The 21,258-nt window shown below is 37.6% G+C and overlaps 1 protein-coding gene across 1 annotated transcript; it reads left to right on the plus strand.

Annotated features, from left to right (window-relative positions):
• The first annotated feature begins 19,163 nt into the window (after positions 1-19,163).
• LOC131438551 (uncharacterized) lies at positions 19,164-20,571 on the plus strand. Its single transcript, XM_058608651.1, has 3 exons — positions 19,164-19,310; positions 19,694-19,880; positions 20,116-20,571. The coding sequence occupies exons 1-3, from the start codon at positions 19,188-19,190 to the stop codon at positions 20,427-20,429; spliced, it is 624 nt and encodes a 207-aa protein (XP_058464634.1). The 5' UTR covers positions 19,164-19,187; the 3' UTR covers positions 20,430-20,571.
• The last annotated feature ends 687 nt before the right edge of the window (positions 20,572-21,258 follow it).

Raw genomic sequence — 21,258 nt, forward strand, 5'->3', positions numbered from 1 at the left:
GGCGATAGAATCCAAACTGATTCAATTTTTGTTAAGAGATTTCCTTTTATGTGATTTCGTTTGTAGCTTTTTCACTAATGGGCGGTCCTAACGGCTATAAAAATAGCCGCATTCAGAATTTTAATGTTGATTATTTCATTTCGGATTTGCATAATTTATTGAAAGAAACTATCAATATGCTGAAGGGACTCGTTTCTAGCATTCAGAAAAGTCAAATTGCGTAATTCTCTACGACATTAAACTCTGGAACATTTTTCGCAAAAACAAAGAAAGCTTCACTTGATCTCGATTACTGTGAGTTTCACACAGCGAAAAGTGCACAAATCTAAGCAAACTGTTCTTGATTTGCCGTAAACTGAGGATATTTCCCTACGATTTGCGAACAACAAATCCTAATAGTTCTTTAGAAAACTTTTAGAGCCATTAGAACGGCTGATATTGTGCAATGCTCTCCATCGTTGTTTTTTTCCCAATGCTAATGACTGGCAGCTGTGACGTAAGCGCTCTTGTCGAAAGCGTGCAGACGACACAAAACACATCTGCTCGCAGTGGCGATACAATCCAAACTGATTCAAGTTTTGTTGAGAGGCTTGTTTCTACCTGATTTCGTTTGTAGCTTTCTCACTAATGGGCGGTCCTAACGGCTATAAAAATAGCCGCATACAGAATTTTAATGTCGATTATTTCATTTCGGATTTGCATATTTTATTGAAAGAAACTATCAATATGCTGAAGGGACTCGTTTCTAGCATTCACAAGGACCAAATTGAGGAACTCACTGCGATATTCACCACTTTTCGGAACATTTTTCCCGGACGATTTGTTGTACAGCAGCAGATATTTTGTTCTCTTCCTTAGAACGCGTTCTGATTCTTATCACTCTCTCAGAGGGTAAATTTTGAAAAGGCACCCCATAGTAAAGTAAGTCGTATTCACGACAAAAATGGGTTGTATAGAGGTACAGTAAAGTAAATTCCGCATAATTCTTTAGGAGTATTATTATGGTTTTAAGAACAACCGAATAGAAGTCTGGAATAGAGAACTGGACCCTGAGTTCAAGACCTAAATTTAGATCCAATAACACTCAGAATCCAGTTTCAGTCGCTGCTGGTTCTCGCCTTGGTGGCCAGCAAACGAATGAGAGATGCGACCTGAGCGTTTGAGGATTTAAACCACGCAGAAGGTGCATTCTCCGTCGCTGCTGCTGCTGGCTGGTCCTCTCGCCTCGATGGCCAGCAAGCGAATGAGAGATGCGACCTGAGCGTTTGAGGTTTTTATTAACCACGCAGAAGGTGCATTCTCTCTCGCTGCTGGTGGAAAGTTTAACTCCCGCTGCTGCTGCTGGCTGGTCCTCGCGCCTCGATGGCCAGCAAGCGAATGAGAGATGCGACCTGAGCGTTTGAGGTTTTTATTAACCACGCAGAAGGTGCATTCTCTCTCGCTGCTGGTGGAAAGTTTAACTCCCGCTGCTGCTGCTGGCTGGCCCTCGCGCCTCGATGGCCAGCAAGCGAATGAGAGATGCGACCTGAGCGTTTGAGGTTTTTATTAACCACGCAGAAGGTGCATTCTCTCTCGCTGCTGGTGGAAAGTTTAACTCCCGCTGCTGCTGCTGGCTGGTCCAGGCGCCTCGATGGCCAGCAAGCGAATGAGAGATGCGACCTGAGCGTTTGAGGTTTTTATTAACCACGCAGAAGGTGCATTCTCTCTCGCTGCTGGTGGAAAGTTTAACTCCCGCTGCTGCTGCTGGCTGGTCCTCTCGCCTCGATGGCCAGCAAGCGAATGAGAGATGCGACCTGAGCGTTTGAGGTTTTTATTAACCACGCAGAAGGTGCATTCTCTCTCGCTGCTGGTGGAAAATTTAACTCCCGCTGCTGCTGCTGGCTGGTCCTCGCGCCTCGATGGCCAGCAAGCGAATGAGAGATGCGACCTGAGCGTTTGAGGTTTTTATTAACCACGCAGAAGGTGCATTCTCTCTCGCTGCTGGTTGATGATTCCACTCCCACGACGTCTGCTTCCATCGAACGCACAAGAAGAAATGATCGATTTTCGACCACGGTTCCCCTTTTATACGCATTCAGTTGAAGATATGTGCCTGACTATCTCAAAATCGTCGTCCTTGCGCGAAAAACCCAAGCGAAAGTAAAAAGTTTTCCGCGTTGTTTTCAAATTTTAAGAAAACTTAATTTTTGAGTTGTTTGTGGTTATCGCACACTGTTCAAAATATTATCCTGAATTCCTGATCATATTTTTGATGAAATGGTGAAAGAATTATGTTGCTACCATTAATACAAGTCGAGATATTCGCGATTAAGTTCTGCCCATTCTTCCATATGGCTAATTTTGAAAAGGCGCCCCATAGTAAAGTAAGTCGTATTCACGACAAAATTCAAAACTTGCAAAAAAGTTGGGCAAGATAAACTGTTTGAAATGCAAACTTGCAGACATGAGAATATTATCATAAAAGTGGCTGGAATACAGCATTACATACGTAAAGTTCAATCATGTTAAGCAGTTTGCATTCAGCGTGAACCTAGAAGTGAAATGACAAAAATAATTGAGCAAGATGCCCACATAGAGGTGTGAACTTTTTTATATTGAATTTTGTTTTTTCTGACGAAAGTAAATATCGCCTATAAATAATGTAGAATTACGCATTTTTAGACCTAAAGCTTGCTTCATTTAGAATTGGAACAAACTTTTGTTCATATTGTGGCGCTCCTGGTGGACGGATTTGGAAGTTCTTGGCGCCCACGTGTCGGGAATTTTGTCAGCTTCACGTATTATTTTTGACATTCCGCAAATCGACTGTACTTTGTAAACAATCAACATGGAAGCCGAAAGAAGGAAGAGAAATTGTGCACAGTTATTTGGAAAATCCATTGTGGTCGGCATCTAGGCTAGCTAAACAGCTAAAATTGCCCAGCAATACCGTATGGCGCGTTATCAAACGGTATAAGGAAACATTGACGACGATTCGGAAGCCTCAAACCAATCGTCGGAGTGGGACGATCTGGTGAGAAAATTCTCACGCCTAATCTGGTTTCATTCTATGCGCACACTTTCAAAAAGTTACGTTACTAAGCACATTCATAACAGCGAGAATATGGTATGTAGCATCTATCGTACCCCCGTCAAGCATCCATATAGCAAAATTAACCTCTACAATGGGTAATTTCCTATGGCGAGGAATCTCAGCTAGAGTACCAATACAACAACTAGCACGAGATCGAACGCAAGGTGGACTTAAATTACAACTACCCCTCTTGAAATGCAATGCGCTTCTGATAAACCGACATACACAAGAAAAAGAATCAATTCCATACTACAAATCATTAATCTTCCAAAACAACCCAAACCCAATAATTCTTCCCACAACCTGCCCTTGTTTAAAAATAATACATTTGAATTTCCCACTTCTACCTGAACAACTTCAACAAAATCCTTCGTCAGGTCTAATCCACCGTTTCTACACACAAAGCACCGAACAACCCAGGATAGAACAAGAGAACCCATCTCAAGATTGCCATAAGGCGTGGAGCAATATCCACAGAGCAAAAGGACTAACAACGCAGCAGCGAAGCGACCTTTCTCTTTTTGTAAATGGAAAAACCGAACATAGACGACTTTCACATACGATACGGCGCGTCGATAGCGAGAATTGTTTACACTGCAACGCGCCAGTGGAAACATTACAGCACAAATTTAGTGAATGCCCGAGAGTTGTACCTGCTTGGCAATTTTTACAACGACAAATCTCATCGCGTTATGGATGGAGGCGATTAGAATTCGAGCACTTCATGATACCAGTATTGAACGGAATACGTACAGTTACGAAATCTAAAGTTCTAAAATTATTTGCAATTTATTTACATTTTGTTTACATTTACAACAGATACTTTAATTAACATTAATGAATTGGAATTCTACCTAAAATATGAACTATAATATGTAAATAGTATTTTAAGCAATAAACAGACAAAATATTATAAAAAAAAAAACAAATCGTCGGAGTGGAACTGTCGACCGGAAACTGTGTGGTAAGATTTTGAAGACGAATAAAAGGAATCCTAATCTGTCGGACCGTGATTTGGCCAGACTCCGGGAAGGAATCAAGTCGTATCGAGCTAGCAAACAGCCAAATCGGACCATAAAACAGAATAGTGTGGTCAAAATTCGTGCTCGGAAACTATATGACCAGGTGCTGACCAAATTCGACTGGTGTCTTCTGATGAACGATGAAACCTACGTCAAGGCTGGCTTCGGGCAAATCCCATGTCAAAAATTTTACTTGGCAATGGCTCGGGGGGATGTTCCAGGGAAAATTAAATTTGTTTCTGCCGACAATTTTGCAAGAAAATTTATGATTTGGCAGGGCATTTGCAGCTGTGGCAAAAAACGAAAGTTTTCGTTACAAATAAGACAATGACATCGGAACTATACCAAAAAGAGTGTCTCCAAAAACGAATTTTGCCGTTCATAAGATCCCACGACCATCCCGTAATGTTTTGGCCAGATTTGGCAAGCTGTCATTACAGCAAAGTCGTTCAAGAATGGTATGCAGAGAAAGGGGTCCAGTTTGTTCCGAAAAACCTTAACCCACCCAACTGCCCCCATTTCCTCCCTATTGAGAAATACTGGGCAATCATGAAGAGGAGACTCAAGGCAAAGGGAAAGGTTGTCAAAGACATCAATCAGATGACGACCTGGTGGAATAAGATAGCTAAAACGATGGACGAAGAAGGTATGCGCCGCCTAATGAGCCGTTTTACAGGAAAAATTCAAGAATTCCTTCGAAACTGTGACGAATAATTTTTTCCGTATTTTTTCTTAAAAGTATGAAGAAAACGCTACATTTATATATAAAAAGATCTTGAATTCAATAATAAATAACTTAAATACAGGCAATTGTCTTTGTTAAAATTCTATCTGAAGCAAGCTTTATTGTCTTCACTTTCATGAGATATAAAGTAGTATTCAACTTTGCACGTGAATGTTATGAATAGTGCTGAAAACACGAAACCAGCAAATCACTTCTGATATATAGAACATATCAACAAAATTAAAATGAAATGAACGGTGTATTACAAGTTACTTTCATTGCTATATTTTTTTCATTGCGTTCATGACATTAAATTTAAATTAACTGCGCATTATCTTTTCTCCCAGAAAAGTTAGAATGTAAAAGAAAATTTTTTATTTTTTTAAATTGTCTATGAATTAAAACATTATATAAGCGATCTGATCCTTCTAACTATTCTAATATCCGCCAAATAGAAAATTTGTTTAGCACTGAAAAAATGTTATTAAATACGGACTAACGATCGACCAAAAGAAGAGATAGAAATTGGGTAACGGTACCCTCATTCATCTCGAATCCATTAGTCATTTCATATACGAAAACTATTAGTTATATTGAGATCTGTTATCGCTGTTTGATAGATTAAGTTCAAGAGTAACATGAAATTTGGAGCATTTGCTTCGCTAAAACAGCAGGATTGAACCATTTCCGATCTACTTCTATGCGCTATTGCTTCTTAGAGACATAGGCAAAGATTTTGTATTCGATTTTATCACAGTTCATTTATTGAAAGTCGAGTAATCGATAAAATAAATGGTAAATCTACTAATGAGATGACTATTGGCACAGTAGTTTTAGTTGGGTGCGTTGTATCAAATTGGTCGTGATACATTTTGATAGTGAGTCAGTGTACACCAGATGCCCAAAATTGCCTGAGCGGATGGTAACACTGTCAAGGATCAACCAAAGATACCGAAATGTGAACATACTGTAGTAATACTAATATTTTTTAACTTATAAAGAAATACTAAAATAATGTCGAAAAACATTAAAGATAAAATAAAGTGTTAATATCATTTAAATAAAAACTCATGCCCTCAGTTCTTATCCGTCAAACCATCATGAGCGGCCTTACAAAGATGTCATTAAAAAACACTAATCCTTTTTATCCTCTTTTATGTCTTCTTTTTTTCTCGGAAATGGATGACTGAGCATGATTAAGAAATTAGGAATAAGAAATTCAAGAATACCAAAACCAATACAAAAATATGATGGATGTGGAGCTGAAAGTTAGAAAATAATTCAATTAACACTATCTAAGACACGAAATGGAACAGTGGTAAGAACAAAAACACCACTGCATACAACTAACTTTTACATTTAAGGAAACAAAATAACATGTCAGCAAAAGTATGGAGTGGAAATAAAGTAGAATGGCAACAAAAGACACTTACGAAACACAGTGGAATAGAACCACCGGAATTAAGGTAAAACAAGATATAAACTATGACTAAAGGTAAGGGCCGATGATTCTCATTAATAATAATAGACTGTTATTTTCACAGAAATTGGTATACAATCATCAAAACACGTTAATTCAAAGGCGCTTGGAAATTTTGGGCGTACGAATACATGTTTCACAGTTCGTTGTCGATTTTTCATTTACAAAAACACAAAAGATCAATTCTACAATATATAGCATTATCATTTTTCATGTGCAGACTATTTTCCAATACCCATGTTTGTGTTATTGTACTGAAAATCAAATGTGAAACTTATTCATTAAAAATTAAGAGTGTTTTGTTTTTGTAAACGTTATTCGATTTCTTGTTTACATTACGTAGTAGTTCTCATGAGTTTCACAATTGTTTTTTTCGCTGATATTACTACTGTCTTTTTTTTTAACTATAACTATTTATTGAAATATGAGTTAAAATTAAATTATTACGATTTAAATTGGGTGTTCAAATTTAAGTATCAAAGTAAGTATTTAGCTTGATCAGACCATGTCAATTCCAAGCCATTCAATTTGAGAATGTGATTATTGTTTGGTTTAAGAAAAGAAGCTCTTGGCTTATGAGGAAAGATAATTAATTGCGTTTTTGCTGCATTTGGTTTAATTTTCCATTTTGACAGATAATCACTGAAAATATTTAAACTTCTTTGTAGGCGACTGCAGATCACTCTTAGATTTCTGCCTGTGGCTAACAGACTTGTGTCGTCACAGAATAGCGATTTCTGACAACCAACGGGTAGATTTGGAAGATCAGAAGTCAAAATATTATACAAGATTGGAGCTACGCTCGAACCCTGCGGAACACCTGCTCGTACGGGTAGCAATTTAGATTTACAATTCTTATAGCTAACCTGAAGAGTACGATCAGTTAAATAATTTTGAATCATTTTGATCAAATATATAGGAAACTGGAAATCAAATATTTTTGCCTTTAAACCTTTGTGCCAAACACTGTCGAATGCTTTTTCTATGTCTAGAAGAGCAACTCCAGTGGATAACCCAGAAGATTTATTTGCTTTTATCATGTTCGTTACTCTTACAAGTTGATGTTGAATGTTTATGACGAAATCCAAACTGCTCTGGTAAAAAATTGAATTTTCATTTATATGAGACATCATTCTCAACAAGATAATTTTTTCAAAATGTTTACTGATAGAAGAAAGTAAGCTAATTGGTCGATAACTTGATGTTTCTGCTGGATTTTTATCAAGTTTCAGGATAGGAATTACTTTAGCGTTTTTCCATCTTTTTGGGAAGTAAGCTAATGAAAAACACTTGTTGAAATTTTTAACCAGGAGTCTCAAGGCAAGATTTTTAATAAGAATATTTAAAATTCCATCATTACCAGGAGCAGCCTTCATGTTTTTAAGTTTCCTAATAATTGACTTAATTTCATCAAAATTCGTCTCAACAATGTCATCTTGTGATAACACTTGAGTTGAAATATGATCATATTTTAGTGAGACTTCATTTTCAATAGGACTCAAAACGTTCAAATTAAAATTGTGGACACTCTCGAACTGCTGAGCAAGTATTTGAGCTTTTTCGCCATTTGTAAGAAGTATTTGATTCCATTCCTTGAGAGCAGGAATTGGTTTCTGAGGTTTCTTAAGAACCTTAGAAAGTTTCCAGAAAGGTTTAGAATATGGTTTAGTTTGTTCAACTTCTTTAGCGAAATTTTCATTTCGTAAAAGAGTAAATCTATGTTCAATTTCTTTTTGTAAATCCTTAACTATGTTTTTCATAGCGGGATCACGAGAACATTGATATTGTCGTCGACGAGCATTCTTCAACCGAATGAGCTGTTGAAGATTGTCATCGATTATAGGAGAATTTAGCTTTGGGAACTGAAAGATTTCTAGCTTCGATAATGTAATGATTCAAATTAGAACTGCCATTAGAATTGTAATGATTCAAATTAGAACTGCCATTAGAAGAAGATGATTTGGCGAATCTACCTATTAATAAATTGTGTTTGTTAGAAGATGAACTGGAAGGCGTTCCTGTGTTTTGATTATTTTCATTAGAAGAATTAAGCGGTAGATTTCTACCTAATACACCAGCATAACTGACATTAGAAGAAGATGCTGACGAGGTCGATCTACCTGTTAATAAATTGTTTCCGTTAGAAGACGAATTGTAAGGCGTACCTGTTTTTTGTTTTAAATTCGAAGAAATAAGTGCCTTAGAAGAATTAGGCGTGGCATTTGTAACGGTTTTTTGATTTTCAGTTATGTTCTGTAAATTAAAGGTCGTTGATTTGACTTGTTGTCTAAGTGAACGAGCGCTTTTCCCTGACAGGACATTTCAAATAATTGGATTTATGATTTCCATCGCAATTTGAACATGGAAATTTATCAGTGGTTTCATTCACTGGACAAACGTCTTTCGAATGCGATTTAGCACAATTCAAACACCGTATATCCATATGACAATTTTTGGTTCCATTGCCGAAGCCTTGGCAACGACGACATTGCGTTAAGTTTGCAATACGATTATGTCGCTTATAATGTTCCCAATGAATTTTAATGTGAGAAATGTAACGTACCTTTTCTAAAGTTTTCAAATTGTTTACATCACTTCGATTGAAGTGTATTAAGTAAAGTTCATGGGAAATTCCAGAGCGTGGTTAAGAAGTACCATTCGCTCTTTTTTTAATAAGTATTACTTGGGAAGGGGCAAAACCAAGCAATTTTTTTAGTTAATTTTTAATTTCATCAGTACTTTGATCATTTGATAAGCCTTTCAAGACAGCCTTGAAGGGTCGGTCTGATTTTATATCATATGAATAAAATTTATGAAGTTTTTCGGACAAATATCGGATAAGACGTTCATAATCTTCCGATCCACTCGACATTCTCCTCTTCGTCCGATTTGAAATGAGACTTTTAGTTCCGGGAGAAAAGTAGAAAGCTCAGTACGGAATGCTTTGAAGTCGAAAATCATCACCGTCACTGGTGGCATAGATTGATGTTTCTTCCCAGAACGACAAGCGTCCATTTTGGGAATTTTTGAAGAATTTTCTTCTATGTCGCTACAATCGGATTCAGGAAGAATCTCGTAAATATTGTTAGACGGCATAGGATCAACGGAAGGGAAATCCGTCCGTTGTCTTTCATTTTTACATTCAGATTCTATAAGATCGTGAATGTTATTAGAAAAATGTTGAATAACGGATTGTGATTTATTTCGTATTGAATTATTTTTAGCCTTAGGCTTGTTGCCTTTCCGGTTGGACGCAGGCATTTTTGAAATGAATGAAATTTGAAATAAAATTAATTAGGTTAAATTAGTCTTCGATTAGACTCCTAGTTTGGAAAAGACTTGATAAAGACTGATTTTGTGGTAGTCTTAATAAAGACTGATTAGTTCGAAGAATAGTTCTTTGAAAAGCAAACGTCTCGGATAGTCCCGGATGGTTCCGTCCCGGTCGTTCCGGAATAGTGCGAATAGCGTATAAGACAGCGAAAACGCAGGAGACAAGTATATAGATATTTTTGTAAAAAACTACAAGGATCAGCCCCATGGGGTTGTTCGAGCCATTGATATGGAACAAGGCAACCAAAATTTCTAATCATCTACAATCATACATAGTTCAATCAATCATCACACTTTTGAATCCGCAATTGCACGAGAGTCTGCTTAGATTGATCTTGATTAGGAACCAAAACCGAACATTGTTTGTTTTATAGCCGACGAAATTACACCAATATCCCAAATGTATGCAATTATATCTTTGACCATACTTGCGATACGATTTTGATATTTAAGCTTCTTTTCGCCAAGCTTGTGTTCAATTTTCGTATGCAAGCATTTATTTCTATAGCGTTAAGTTTCACTGCGATTTCGGTTGAAGCGATAAACTTTTTCTTATTATCAATCGAGTTCATCTTATATAAATTAGAAGTTAATCCTAAACACTCAAAATTAACCTGTCAATTTCTTAAGCGAAACGACATAACATGAAATTTCATCCGAGCTTGCATGACACAAGATCAGAGCATACCAATTAAAACTTCAATCGTTTTATGGCACTTTTTGTCTTGCTGTCTAGCAACAACCTACCTCTAGCATGCTACGCGTAGGCAGGGTTGCCACATTCAAATCTGCATTTTTCAGAAGAAAAATCTGTAAACCTGTATCGGGAGCTCAAAAACCTGTATTGAAAATCTGTATATAGAAGTGATAAGAAATCGAAGCACAACGGAATGAAAAGTCTTTAGAACCCAAATTTAAAGAAACCAAAACTTTTCTTAGTCTGAATTTTATGATGTTGTAGTTGAAAAAACGCTGGAAGTTGTTTTTGCGTTTGAGCCTCTCGAAACAATGATTTGATGAAAACCTTTTAAAATCCAATCTGAAAGTGAGAACTTAGTCTGATTATTTTCACTTTCGTTCATTAGGTATAATCAAAGACCTCATATTAACAAGATATCCAGCTCTCACATTTCCCGAACAAATCATTGGCAACATCCTTTTTTGCGAGCATGGCGCCCTCAGGCGAGTACGCATCGAATCTCGTACATAGAAGTAAGGGAGAGAAATGTCAAATTCGTGCGCGCCAAAATAGCAGTACTGCGCGCCCATACAATTGACATAAAATGTTGAATGTGTTGCCGTGCGATGGCGTTGCTGAACTGAAGATTGATTTCGCTCCAAGCTGACAGGGTCTGGTATAATGCAATTGGCAATCTTTCTTCTTTACTAACTAATTTCGCTTCTATTTATAAATTCGCGTGCTTCCAACAGCTTCACTTTTGCATCGATTCACCAATCAGAGCGATGCTTTCACTTTGATATATCCCGTCTGTTCCGAACAAACCAATTATCTTTTGTAACTACTGATTATTGAATTATTTAATTTAAGAGTTTAGTTAAATACAACTGCGTTTGTTGACAGCAGGAAATTCGGTTAATTTACATATACAACGAAAGGCCATGAAGGCAAACTTTATCTACAGTTAGTACCAATATAACCGCTTAATAAGAAACACGTTGTTTTTTTCCTTCGCCATTGTTTCGCCCGTACCGTTGGGATAGCTCGAAGTAATTTATCGTGTGTCGCAAATCTCCTATCGTCGTGTTCCGTTGCGAGTGTCAGACCCGTCGTGAAATCTGCCATCGGTTTGATAAGGCAGATTAATTACTGAACACCGTCGTCTATGGCAGGGAAATCCGATATACCGGAGATTTTTAGCAGACAAAATACGACACTGCTCGCTACTAATCAAAATTTCAATCATTTATAATTGAAAATGCGTGGCTTAATACATTCAAGTCGAATCTTAGAAATATTTCCAATCAAATAATGAAATAATATTAATAATTGATACAAAATATACTGAGCTGTAAGTGTTTAAAACCTGACCATATTTCTACGTGTGGTTTTCTTTGAATTGTCAGATTTGCACCCCTATATAGAAAATAGAGATGTGTTCCACATCAAAATCAGTTTCCTCATACCAAATCCCATATAAACTTCAAACCCCGGACGCGAAAATATAGTTTCACCGAACGAGTTAAAAATTTGCGTAGTTTTTTTATGGGACACAACAGTTACTTGAAATGTGAAATAAACGATGGAGCTGATCGTCATGAACATTCAACTACTCATCAACTTGTCAGAGTAACGAACATGATAAAAGCAAATAAATCTTCTGGATTATCCACTGGAGTTGCTCGTCTAGACATAGAAAAAGCATTCGACAGTGTTTGGCACAAAGGTTTAATAGCAAAAATGTCTGATTTCCAGTTTCCTATATATTTGATCAAAATGATTCAAAATTATTTAACTGATCGTACTCTTCAGGTTAGCTATCAGAATTGTAAATCTGAATTGCTACCCGTACGAGCCGGTGTTCCGCAGGGTTCGAGCGTAGCTCCAATCTTGTATAATATTTTCACTTCTGATCTTCCAAATCTACCCGTTGGTTGTCAGAAATCGCTATTCTGTGACGACACAAGTCTGTTAGCCACAGGCAGAAATCAAAGAGTGATCTGCAGTCGCCTACAAAGAAGTTTAAATATTTTCAGTGATTATCTGTCAAAATGGAAAATTAAACCAAATGCAGCAAAAACGCAATTAATTATCTTTCCACATAAGCCAAGAGCTTCTTTTCTTAAACCAAACAATAATCACATTCTCAAATTGAATGGCTTGGAATTGACATGGTCTGATCAAGCTAAATACTTAGGTTTAACGTATGACAAAAAACTCACCTTCAAGGATCACATTGAAGAAATCCAGGCAAAGTGTAATAAATATATTAAATGTTTATATGCTCTTATAAACAGAAATTCTAAGCTCTGTCTAAAAAACAAATTGTTTTTTTTCATAAATACGTTTATTTCTTAAGGCAGTTTACATAAGTTTTTCTTCGCCGTAGCATCACTTTTACATAATATTCTTATCCTAATTTAATTCTAACATAGTCACAACGTTTTGCATTTATTAAAACATATTCTCTTATTACTTAAATATCATCTTAGGTAACTCGTCATTAATTATGAAATCTACTCGGAAATATTATTTGAACCAAACGATTAACTTCTATAAATTATAAAATAAGCTGTTATTTTCAGACATTTTGTTAATAATTTCATAAACTGTTTCGAGTTTGTTTGTATCATTACATTATTTTTATTCTAATTTAGCTATTGGTTGAACTCATGGACGCAGCTGGGATCAGAACTAAGTCTTGAAAGGGGCCTTTATTAAATTGAAACTCCAGTTTTCTTTATGAAATGATAAATAAGTTTCATGTATGAAAGGTCACGACAAGCAAGAATGTCTCGAACTGGGATATTGGATAGTCTACCTTGGGTACGCAAAGAATTTATTAGTTGAGATCTGACATCACGATACTCCACGCATGTCCAAACGACATGATCAATATCTCGATAACCTTCGCCACAAGCACAATGATTAGTCTCGGAGAGCCCAATTCGAAGGAGATGTGCATCTAACGTGTAGTGATTGGACATGAGTCTAGACATCACACGAATGAAATCTCTACTCACATCCAGTCCCCTGAACCATGCCTTTGTCGATATTTTCGGAATAATTGAGTGCATCCACCGACCCAGATCATCTTTATCCCAAGAAGCTTGCAAGTGTTCTTTGGCGAGACGAGCTATAGAATTCGTTGAAAGCAATTGGTCTCTCATAAATTTCACCCTCAATAGCACCACGATTGGCTAAAATATCGGCTCTTTCATTGCCAGGAATGGAGCAATGAGCCGGGACCCAGACTATAGTGATTAGATAATTATTGTTCAATATGTCGTTCAGGCACTGTTTTATTTTGCCCAGGAAAAACGGTTCAGTCTTGCCAGTCATGTTTGAGCGAATGGCTTCAATTGCACTCAGACTATCTGTGAAGAGGAAATAATGGTTTGGAGATAATGTGACGATTACACTCAAACTATATTGAACTGCTGCTAGCTCTGCTATATAAACAGATGCAGGTTCTTGAAGCCTAAATGAGGCCGAAACATTATTGTTGAACATACCAAACCCTGTCGCTTCTTCAATTCGCGATCCGTCCGTGTAAAACATTTTCTCAGAGTCAATATGCCTGAACTTACTTGAAAATATTTTTGGGATTTCCGTCGAACGTAGATGATCCGGGATTCCACGCACTTCGCGCTGCATGGATGTATCGAAAAATAAAGTTGAGTCAGGGACATTTAGGAGGCTGACACGGATAGGAATATATCTTGAAGGGTTGATTTCCTGTGACATATGGTTAAAATATACTGTCATAAATTTTGTTTGAGATCGAAGCTCGACTAGTCGTTCGAAATTATTAATTACCATGGGATTCAGCACCTCACATCTTATTAGCAGGCGTGATGAAAGCTCCCAAAATCGATCTTTTAATGGAAGAACTCCCGCCAGAACTTCAAGACTCATTGTATGTGTCGAATGCATGCACCCTAAAGCAATTCGCAAACAACGATACTGAATTCGCTCCAGTTTGATAATATGAGAGTTTGCAGCGGAACGAAAGCAAACGCATCCATATTCCATCACTGAAAGTATCGTTGTCTGATACAATTTTATTAGATCTTCCGGATGAGCACCCCACCAAGATCCTGTTATTGTTCGAAGAAAATTTACTCTTTGTTGGCATTTTGTTATCAGAAACCTAATGTGTCCTCCCCACGTGCATTTGGAATCGAACCACACCCCGAGGTATTTAAAAGTTAAAACCTGTTGGATCATTCTTCCCATCATATGGAGCTGAAGCTGCGCGGGATCATGCTTTCTTGAAAAGACGACTAACTCTGTTTTCTCCGCAGAGAATTCGATACCAAGATGAACAGCCCAATCGGACAAGTTATCTAAGGTATCTTGCAATGGTTTATGCAGATCAATAGCTTTGGGTCCAGTAACTGAAACCACGCCATCATCTGCCAATTGTCTTAGTGTACATGGGGTTACTAGACAGCTGTCAATGTCATTTACGTAAAAATTATAGAGGAGCGGACTGAGGCATGAGCCTTGCGGGAGACCCATGTAACTATTTCTGAGTGTTGCCAAATCGCCATGTGAAAAATGCATGTGTTTCTCTGACGAAAGGTTGTGCAAATAATTATTTATAACCGCTGGGAGTCCATTTTGGTGAAGCTTGTCTGAAAGAACATCAATGGAAACTGAATCAAATGCTCCTTTAATGTCTAAAAATACAGATGCCATTTGTTGCTTTTGAGCGAAGGCAATTTGGATGTCAGACGAAAGTAATGCAAGGCAATCATTCGTCCCTTTATTTCTACGGAAGCCAAACTGAGTATCTGACAACAAACCGTTCGTCTCGACCCAAGTGTCGAGACGTCGTAGAATAATTTTTTCGAACAATTTTCTGATGCAGGACAACATCGCAATGGGTCTATATGAGTTGTGATTGGAAGCTGGTTTCCCCGGTTTTTGAATGGCGATAACTTTCACTTGTCTCCAGTCAGGTGGAACAATATTTTGCTCAAGAAACTTGTTGAACAATTCCAACAAACGTCTTTTTGCGAGGTTGGGCAGATTCTTCACCAAGTTGAATTTAATTCTGTCCAACCCTGGAGCGTTATTGTTACAAGACAAGAGTGCTATAGAAAATTCCATCATTGAAAATGGGTTATTAATAAAACCATTATTTGGAGGAGATTCCCGTATAATGCTTTGCGTAGGAACAGAATCTGGGCAAACTTTCCTAGCAAAGTCAAATATCCATCGGTTCGAGTATTCATCACTCTCATTGCCCACGTTACGATTCCTCATTCGTCTGGCCGTATTCCAAAGAGTGCTCATTGAGGTTTCTCTTGACAAATCTTCGACAAAATGACTCCAATAGCTACATTTTTTGGCTCGAAGTATGCTCTTGTACTTGGTTTCTAAAACCATAAGTTTTTCAAAATTCTGAGGAGTTCCTCCTCCCCGTTTTAGAAACGTCTTGCAAGCATTTTGTTTTGCGAGTTTAGCCTCTGAGCACTCTTTGTCCCACCAGGGGTTGGGAGGCCTTCTGTTAGTCGTTGGCCCAGGAAAGCGTTTAGTTTGGGATTGTTCTGCTGCCTCCAGAATCGAACAAATGAGGAAGTCATATTCTTCAAGTGGAGGGAGCTCTTCCATTGAATTCAAAATACTAGAGATTCTACTTTGGTATTTAATCCAGTCGATATTTTTTGTCAAATCATATGGAATACTAGCTGAATTAGCAATACATTTGTTACAGCTAATTGAGATGGTGATTGGTAAATGATCGCTACCGTGTAAATCAGGCAATATTTTCCAGGTGCAATCTAGTCGAATTGATGTTGAGCAAAGAGATAGATCTAATGCACTTGGGCGTGCAGGAGGTCTTGGGATCCGTGTCATGCTACCCATATTTAATACCGTCATGCTAAAATTGTCACAAATGTTTTGTATTAAAGATGATCTGCTATCATTGTAAACGGAACCCCACATCATTCCGTGCGAATTTAAATCCCCCAGAATCAATCGTGGAGCAGGAAGGGCTTCAACCATTTCATTAAGCTGTCGCTGTCCAACTTGTGCTTTTGGAGGAATATAAACCGAAGCTATGCAAATATCTTTGCCTTTAATGTTTATTTGGCAAGCAACAACTTCTATACTAGAAGTTGAAGGGATGTTTAATCTATAAAAGGAACAGCATTTCTTAATTCCCAAAAGCACTCCACCATACGGAGAGTCTCTATCGAGACGTATAATGTTAAAATCATTAAAATTCAAAGCTATGTTTGAAGTAAGCCATGTTTCGCATAAAGCAAATACATCACATTTTTGACTATGCAATAAAATTTTAAATGAATCAAGTTTTGGCATGATGCTTCGACAATTCCACTGCAGGACAGTGATTGTATCATTTGCGGCGGGTGATAAATTATCCATCAAAAGATACAAAACCTGAGACAATTGGCCATTGAGCTGATAACTGCTTCAAAAAATTTCTAGCTATTGGAAGGAATGCCATTATGAGGGTCTTTAAGGGTTCAGATATATTGAATGCTGAGAAAATCCATTCAACAATTTCCGAAAACTTCAGTAATCCTGTTGGTGGCTGTGAAATGGAGCCCACAGGATTATTACCTTTTTCTGTGCTAGATCCTGGATTGGTTTGTGAATTTGACAAACCAGGAGGCACAGTCTTTGGTTTTGACTTTTTTTGTTTAACACGGGGATCTTTTTTTGAAGATGAAACTTTAGGTGTCTTTTTTGGTAATTTGGAAGAAGACTTCTTTCTCTTAACTGACCCTTGGGTAGTGATAAACGAATTACCTTCACTATTTTCGTCAGAGTCAGAGTCCTCTGTTTCCTCTAGATTTGAAAACCCGTTTTCGGTTTCCAAAGGGGGGACATCAATGACCGTTTTAAGCATTTCTGCATAAGTGCGCTTAGACCGTGCTTTTAAAGAAAGCTTAATTTTGTCTTTGTGCACTTTAAATGCAGTGCATACTGAAATATCCTCATGAGGGCTTTCCCCACAATAAATACATTTTTCAATTTCCTTGTTGCAATCATTATCTTTATGAGGTCCTTCACACTTAATACATTTTGGTTTATTGCTACAGTAAGTAGCTGTGTGTCCGAATTTTTTGCAGTTCGTACAATTCATTACATTTGGAACAAAAAGCCGAACAGGGAGGCGAATTTTATCGACATAGACATGGGACGGCAACGCAGACCCGGCAAATGTCACTCGAAACGAGTCTGATGGGCGATAAACTTTTTTTCCCTCTTCATAAACTACTGAGTACAGTTGTTTGCACTCCAGTATTTTCACACCCTCAAGCATAGAGTTCTTGAAACGACCAACACCATGCTTGAGTAAATCATCTACCGAAAGACTCGCTTCGGTAACAACACCGTCAATTTCGACATCTTTGGAGGGTATGTAAACTTTATACTCTTTATTGAAATGTTCCGAAGAGACAATATCATTCGCGTGTTTCAAATTATTTACCACAACACGAATTTTATCGTTATTTACTTTTATGATCTCTTTGATTGAAGAGAATCGTGATGTCAAACCTTTAGAAATTTGGTAAATGTTTAATGGCTTTGATATACGTCTAAAAAAGACTATCCAAGGCCCAGAAGAGCTCTCCTGATATTTTTTCGTTCGTGGGGGTATAGGATTCATGCTAGGATTTACGTCCATGGATTCATCCATCACATTAAAATTTTTAATCGAACTTTAAAATAAAAAATGAAACCAACACTACACAGTACTCAATCAAAAGGAAAAGAAAAAACTTCTACCTTGAAATTGTTGTCTATCTCCGTTGCACTGCCGTGTAGATCCTCGTTGCTCTAGATGTTCTTGTTGGATGCTGATTGTTGGATGTGATGCTACTGCTACCTGACATCCAGCACCACTCGATTTCCGATTTACTTTTGTCTTCGCCAGCTGCAACCAGCGCAGGTCACCGGTGTATACCTGCGTGTTGTATGGCAGTGGAAAGACCGAGTTGTCTTGTCTCCTTCTTCCTTGTGCTCCGCACCGATATGCTTCTGCACCGAAGTGCCTTCGCACCGGTGTGCCTTTGCACTCTCCTGCTTCTGTGTGCCTTTGCACTCTTCTTCTTCAATGTGTCTTTGCACTCTCCTGCTCAGCACTTGTGGCTGTATATTGTGGCCTGGGTAGAGCTTGGGAAACGCCCTTTGTTGTTTCCTTCACCAGCTTGGCCCAGCACTAGGGCTCTCTTATGCAGCACGATTTTACGTTTTAACGGCTGCTGCCAACAGGTCTCTACCTGTAGTTCAACCGTTGTCGTATTTAACGCGTGTAAACTAACCAGCGTTATTAAACTGTACGCTTCTATACACAACCTTCTCGGTTGAACGGCTATTACTGAATGAGACTCACAAATATAGAACCATTAGATGTAATGTCACATAATATTATAAGCAAATTCAATTGAATCGATTCGCTCTCTGTATTAGTTAGTAAGTTAATATATAAGTTCCTTTTCCCCATTACACAATACAAGTAGGTTTAGAATTTTCCCTACACAAAAATCTCAGAATTGCGGAAGCAAATAATGTCCTCATGGTAATAACCAAATCATATATATAATAGGGCTGAAAGGTCACCACTTGTGGCTGAACACCCAATTTAAATCCTAATAATTTAATTTTAACTCATATTCCAATAAATAGTTATTTAAAAAATAAATAAAAAAAAACGATGGAGCTGAGATGGCTAATGGTACCTTAACGCTCTTATGCTCGAGTAAACTTCTATTTCTCTGATTTCAAACTGTAGTTTATTCATTCATTATGACAATCTAGTTTTTCAATTCCAATTAATTTTCGTACTTCTCCGTAATTACAGTGAAATAAAACTGGTATTTTACTATCAAATGTTCTATAATAACATGTATATAACAAGCTACTGTAACATTCATGCATACGGAGCTGGAGTTATTGTAGGATTCCTGTACCACTATTCGCGGAACGAAAATTTGAATCTTGACAACTCAAAGGTATGACATGACATTAATAAACCACTAATAAAATACATCTAGATTCCCCAGGAAAATAGTCATGAAATTAAGTAGCCCGTGACAAAAAGTGGGGAATCTGGGTTTACTTTATTTATGCTGTAAATTTATGGCGTTTTCGTTTTTAATTTGCACTACACCGGTGCAGTGCTACACGGAGGCATGAAAAAACGAAAAAAATGACGAAAACATAACACCAAACTTTTGATACCACCAGTGGCATCGGTGCAGAAAAAGTGTAGCACTGGTGTAGTGCAATTGGCAAAAACGAACGGTTTCAGTGCAACCTTACCTACACCAGTGTAGTGCAATTTGAAAACGAAAACGACATTAGTAAGAATGTCCAATCAAATTATTTTTTTCAGCTTTACAGCCTGATGAAGAAAGCATCGGTACCCATGGCAGTGTTTGGTTTGTTTCCTGCATATTTGTACTATGAATATGACATTCCACGGTCATCATGGCTAACTATGCTCCAATTTGTTTTATTTCACAACTACGGCATTGTGGTCGTATCATTGTGTCTTATTTATTGCATCCGACATCCTCCAGGTAAGTGACAATAAGTCGTTCTAAGTTTGTTAGAACATAAAGACTATTTTAGGGGACGGGTATAGCGTGATGCGATAGTCGATGCCTATCACGCAGCCCACCTGGGTTCGATTCCCAACCCCCGCACATAGGGCCAGAAAGATTTTCTGGTCCGAAGAGGCGAATGACCTTAAGGTGTTAAAACCTCTATAATTGAAACAAAAAAAAAATAAAGACTATTTCGTTTTTATTTCAGGACCAATTCGTCAAGTTCTTAGTTCACGAGTGATGACCACTCTCGGAAAGCTTTCATATAGCGTATATGTGCTGCATATTCCATTGCTACGATGGATTCTCAATTACACACCAGTGATGATAGATTTATCTTTCACCAAAATATTTCTTTTGATTACCGGAACTGTTATCGCATCCTATTTGCTAGGACTCGTTGTTTACCTTGTTATTGAGCAGCCGATAAATTTACTGCTGAAGCACTGGTTGATTGACAGGACGGAACACGGTTTTAAGGTGAAAACTGATGACAGCCCAGACATAAAAAAGACAGAATAAGAAAGGCAAGCAGAGAGAGCACTAAAAAATAGAAAGGAAAACGTTTATCCTCGAGTGATGTTATAAAATGTAATAAAAATTTGAGAGACGACAGACGTTAGAACAAAGGTTATTATTGTAACTTATATGATGTTATTAAAACTATGCTGATAAAAACAGGAACATCACTTAATTTTCTCGACGATTTCCAGAGTGTCACTTTTGAGTGCTTTCACGTACATTTCGTCATCCATAATTAGACAATGTAGTTACGTTAACATCTGGGTGTAGAACTTCGTTGCGATTTTGAAGTACGGCAACGGTATCCCCATTTCTACAGTAGTCATTTCATATACGAAAACCATAAGTTAGAGTGGGATTTGCTGTCTCAGTTCGATAGATTGAAATTTACGACTGGGCTGCTTTTGTCCAAGATGTTTAAAAGTTTTAGCTTGTTTATATTGAGAGAGCTCTCTCTTCTAGAGAGCCCAATACCGCTCGAAAGGCTTTTGGTACAACATAGACTCCACGCTTAATTCGATTCCAAAACATCTTTGGCGTAGTGACAAGATGGAAAAACAGGCCAGAACATTCCTCAGGTATTCATCACGGTTTATTTCCTTGTTTACCTTGTTTTTGGTAGTGATGAAGCTTTGGCTTACGCGACCACAACTGCAAGCTGCCTGCCAAACCAAATATTTTTTGGGAAACTTAACTTTTCCATCGTCCTGAAATACTCCTCTACGCCGTTTCGTTGCATGGCAGTATAGAAAATATTGCGGGAAGCAACTTAAAGTCTTCCAACACATAAGTTTAATCGTTCATCATCACACAGTTTTCAAACATTTCG

Source organism: Malaya genurostris, chromosome 3 (assembly GCF_030247185.1).
Source record: "Malaya genurostris strain Urasoe2022 chromosome 3, Malgen_1.1, whole genome shotgun sequence".
NCBI lineage: Eukaryota > Metazoa > Arthropoda > Insecta > Diptera > Culicidae > Malaya > Malaya genurostris.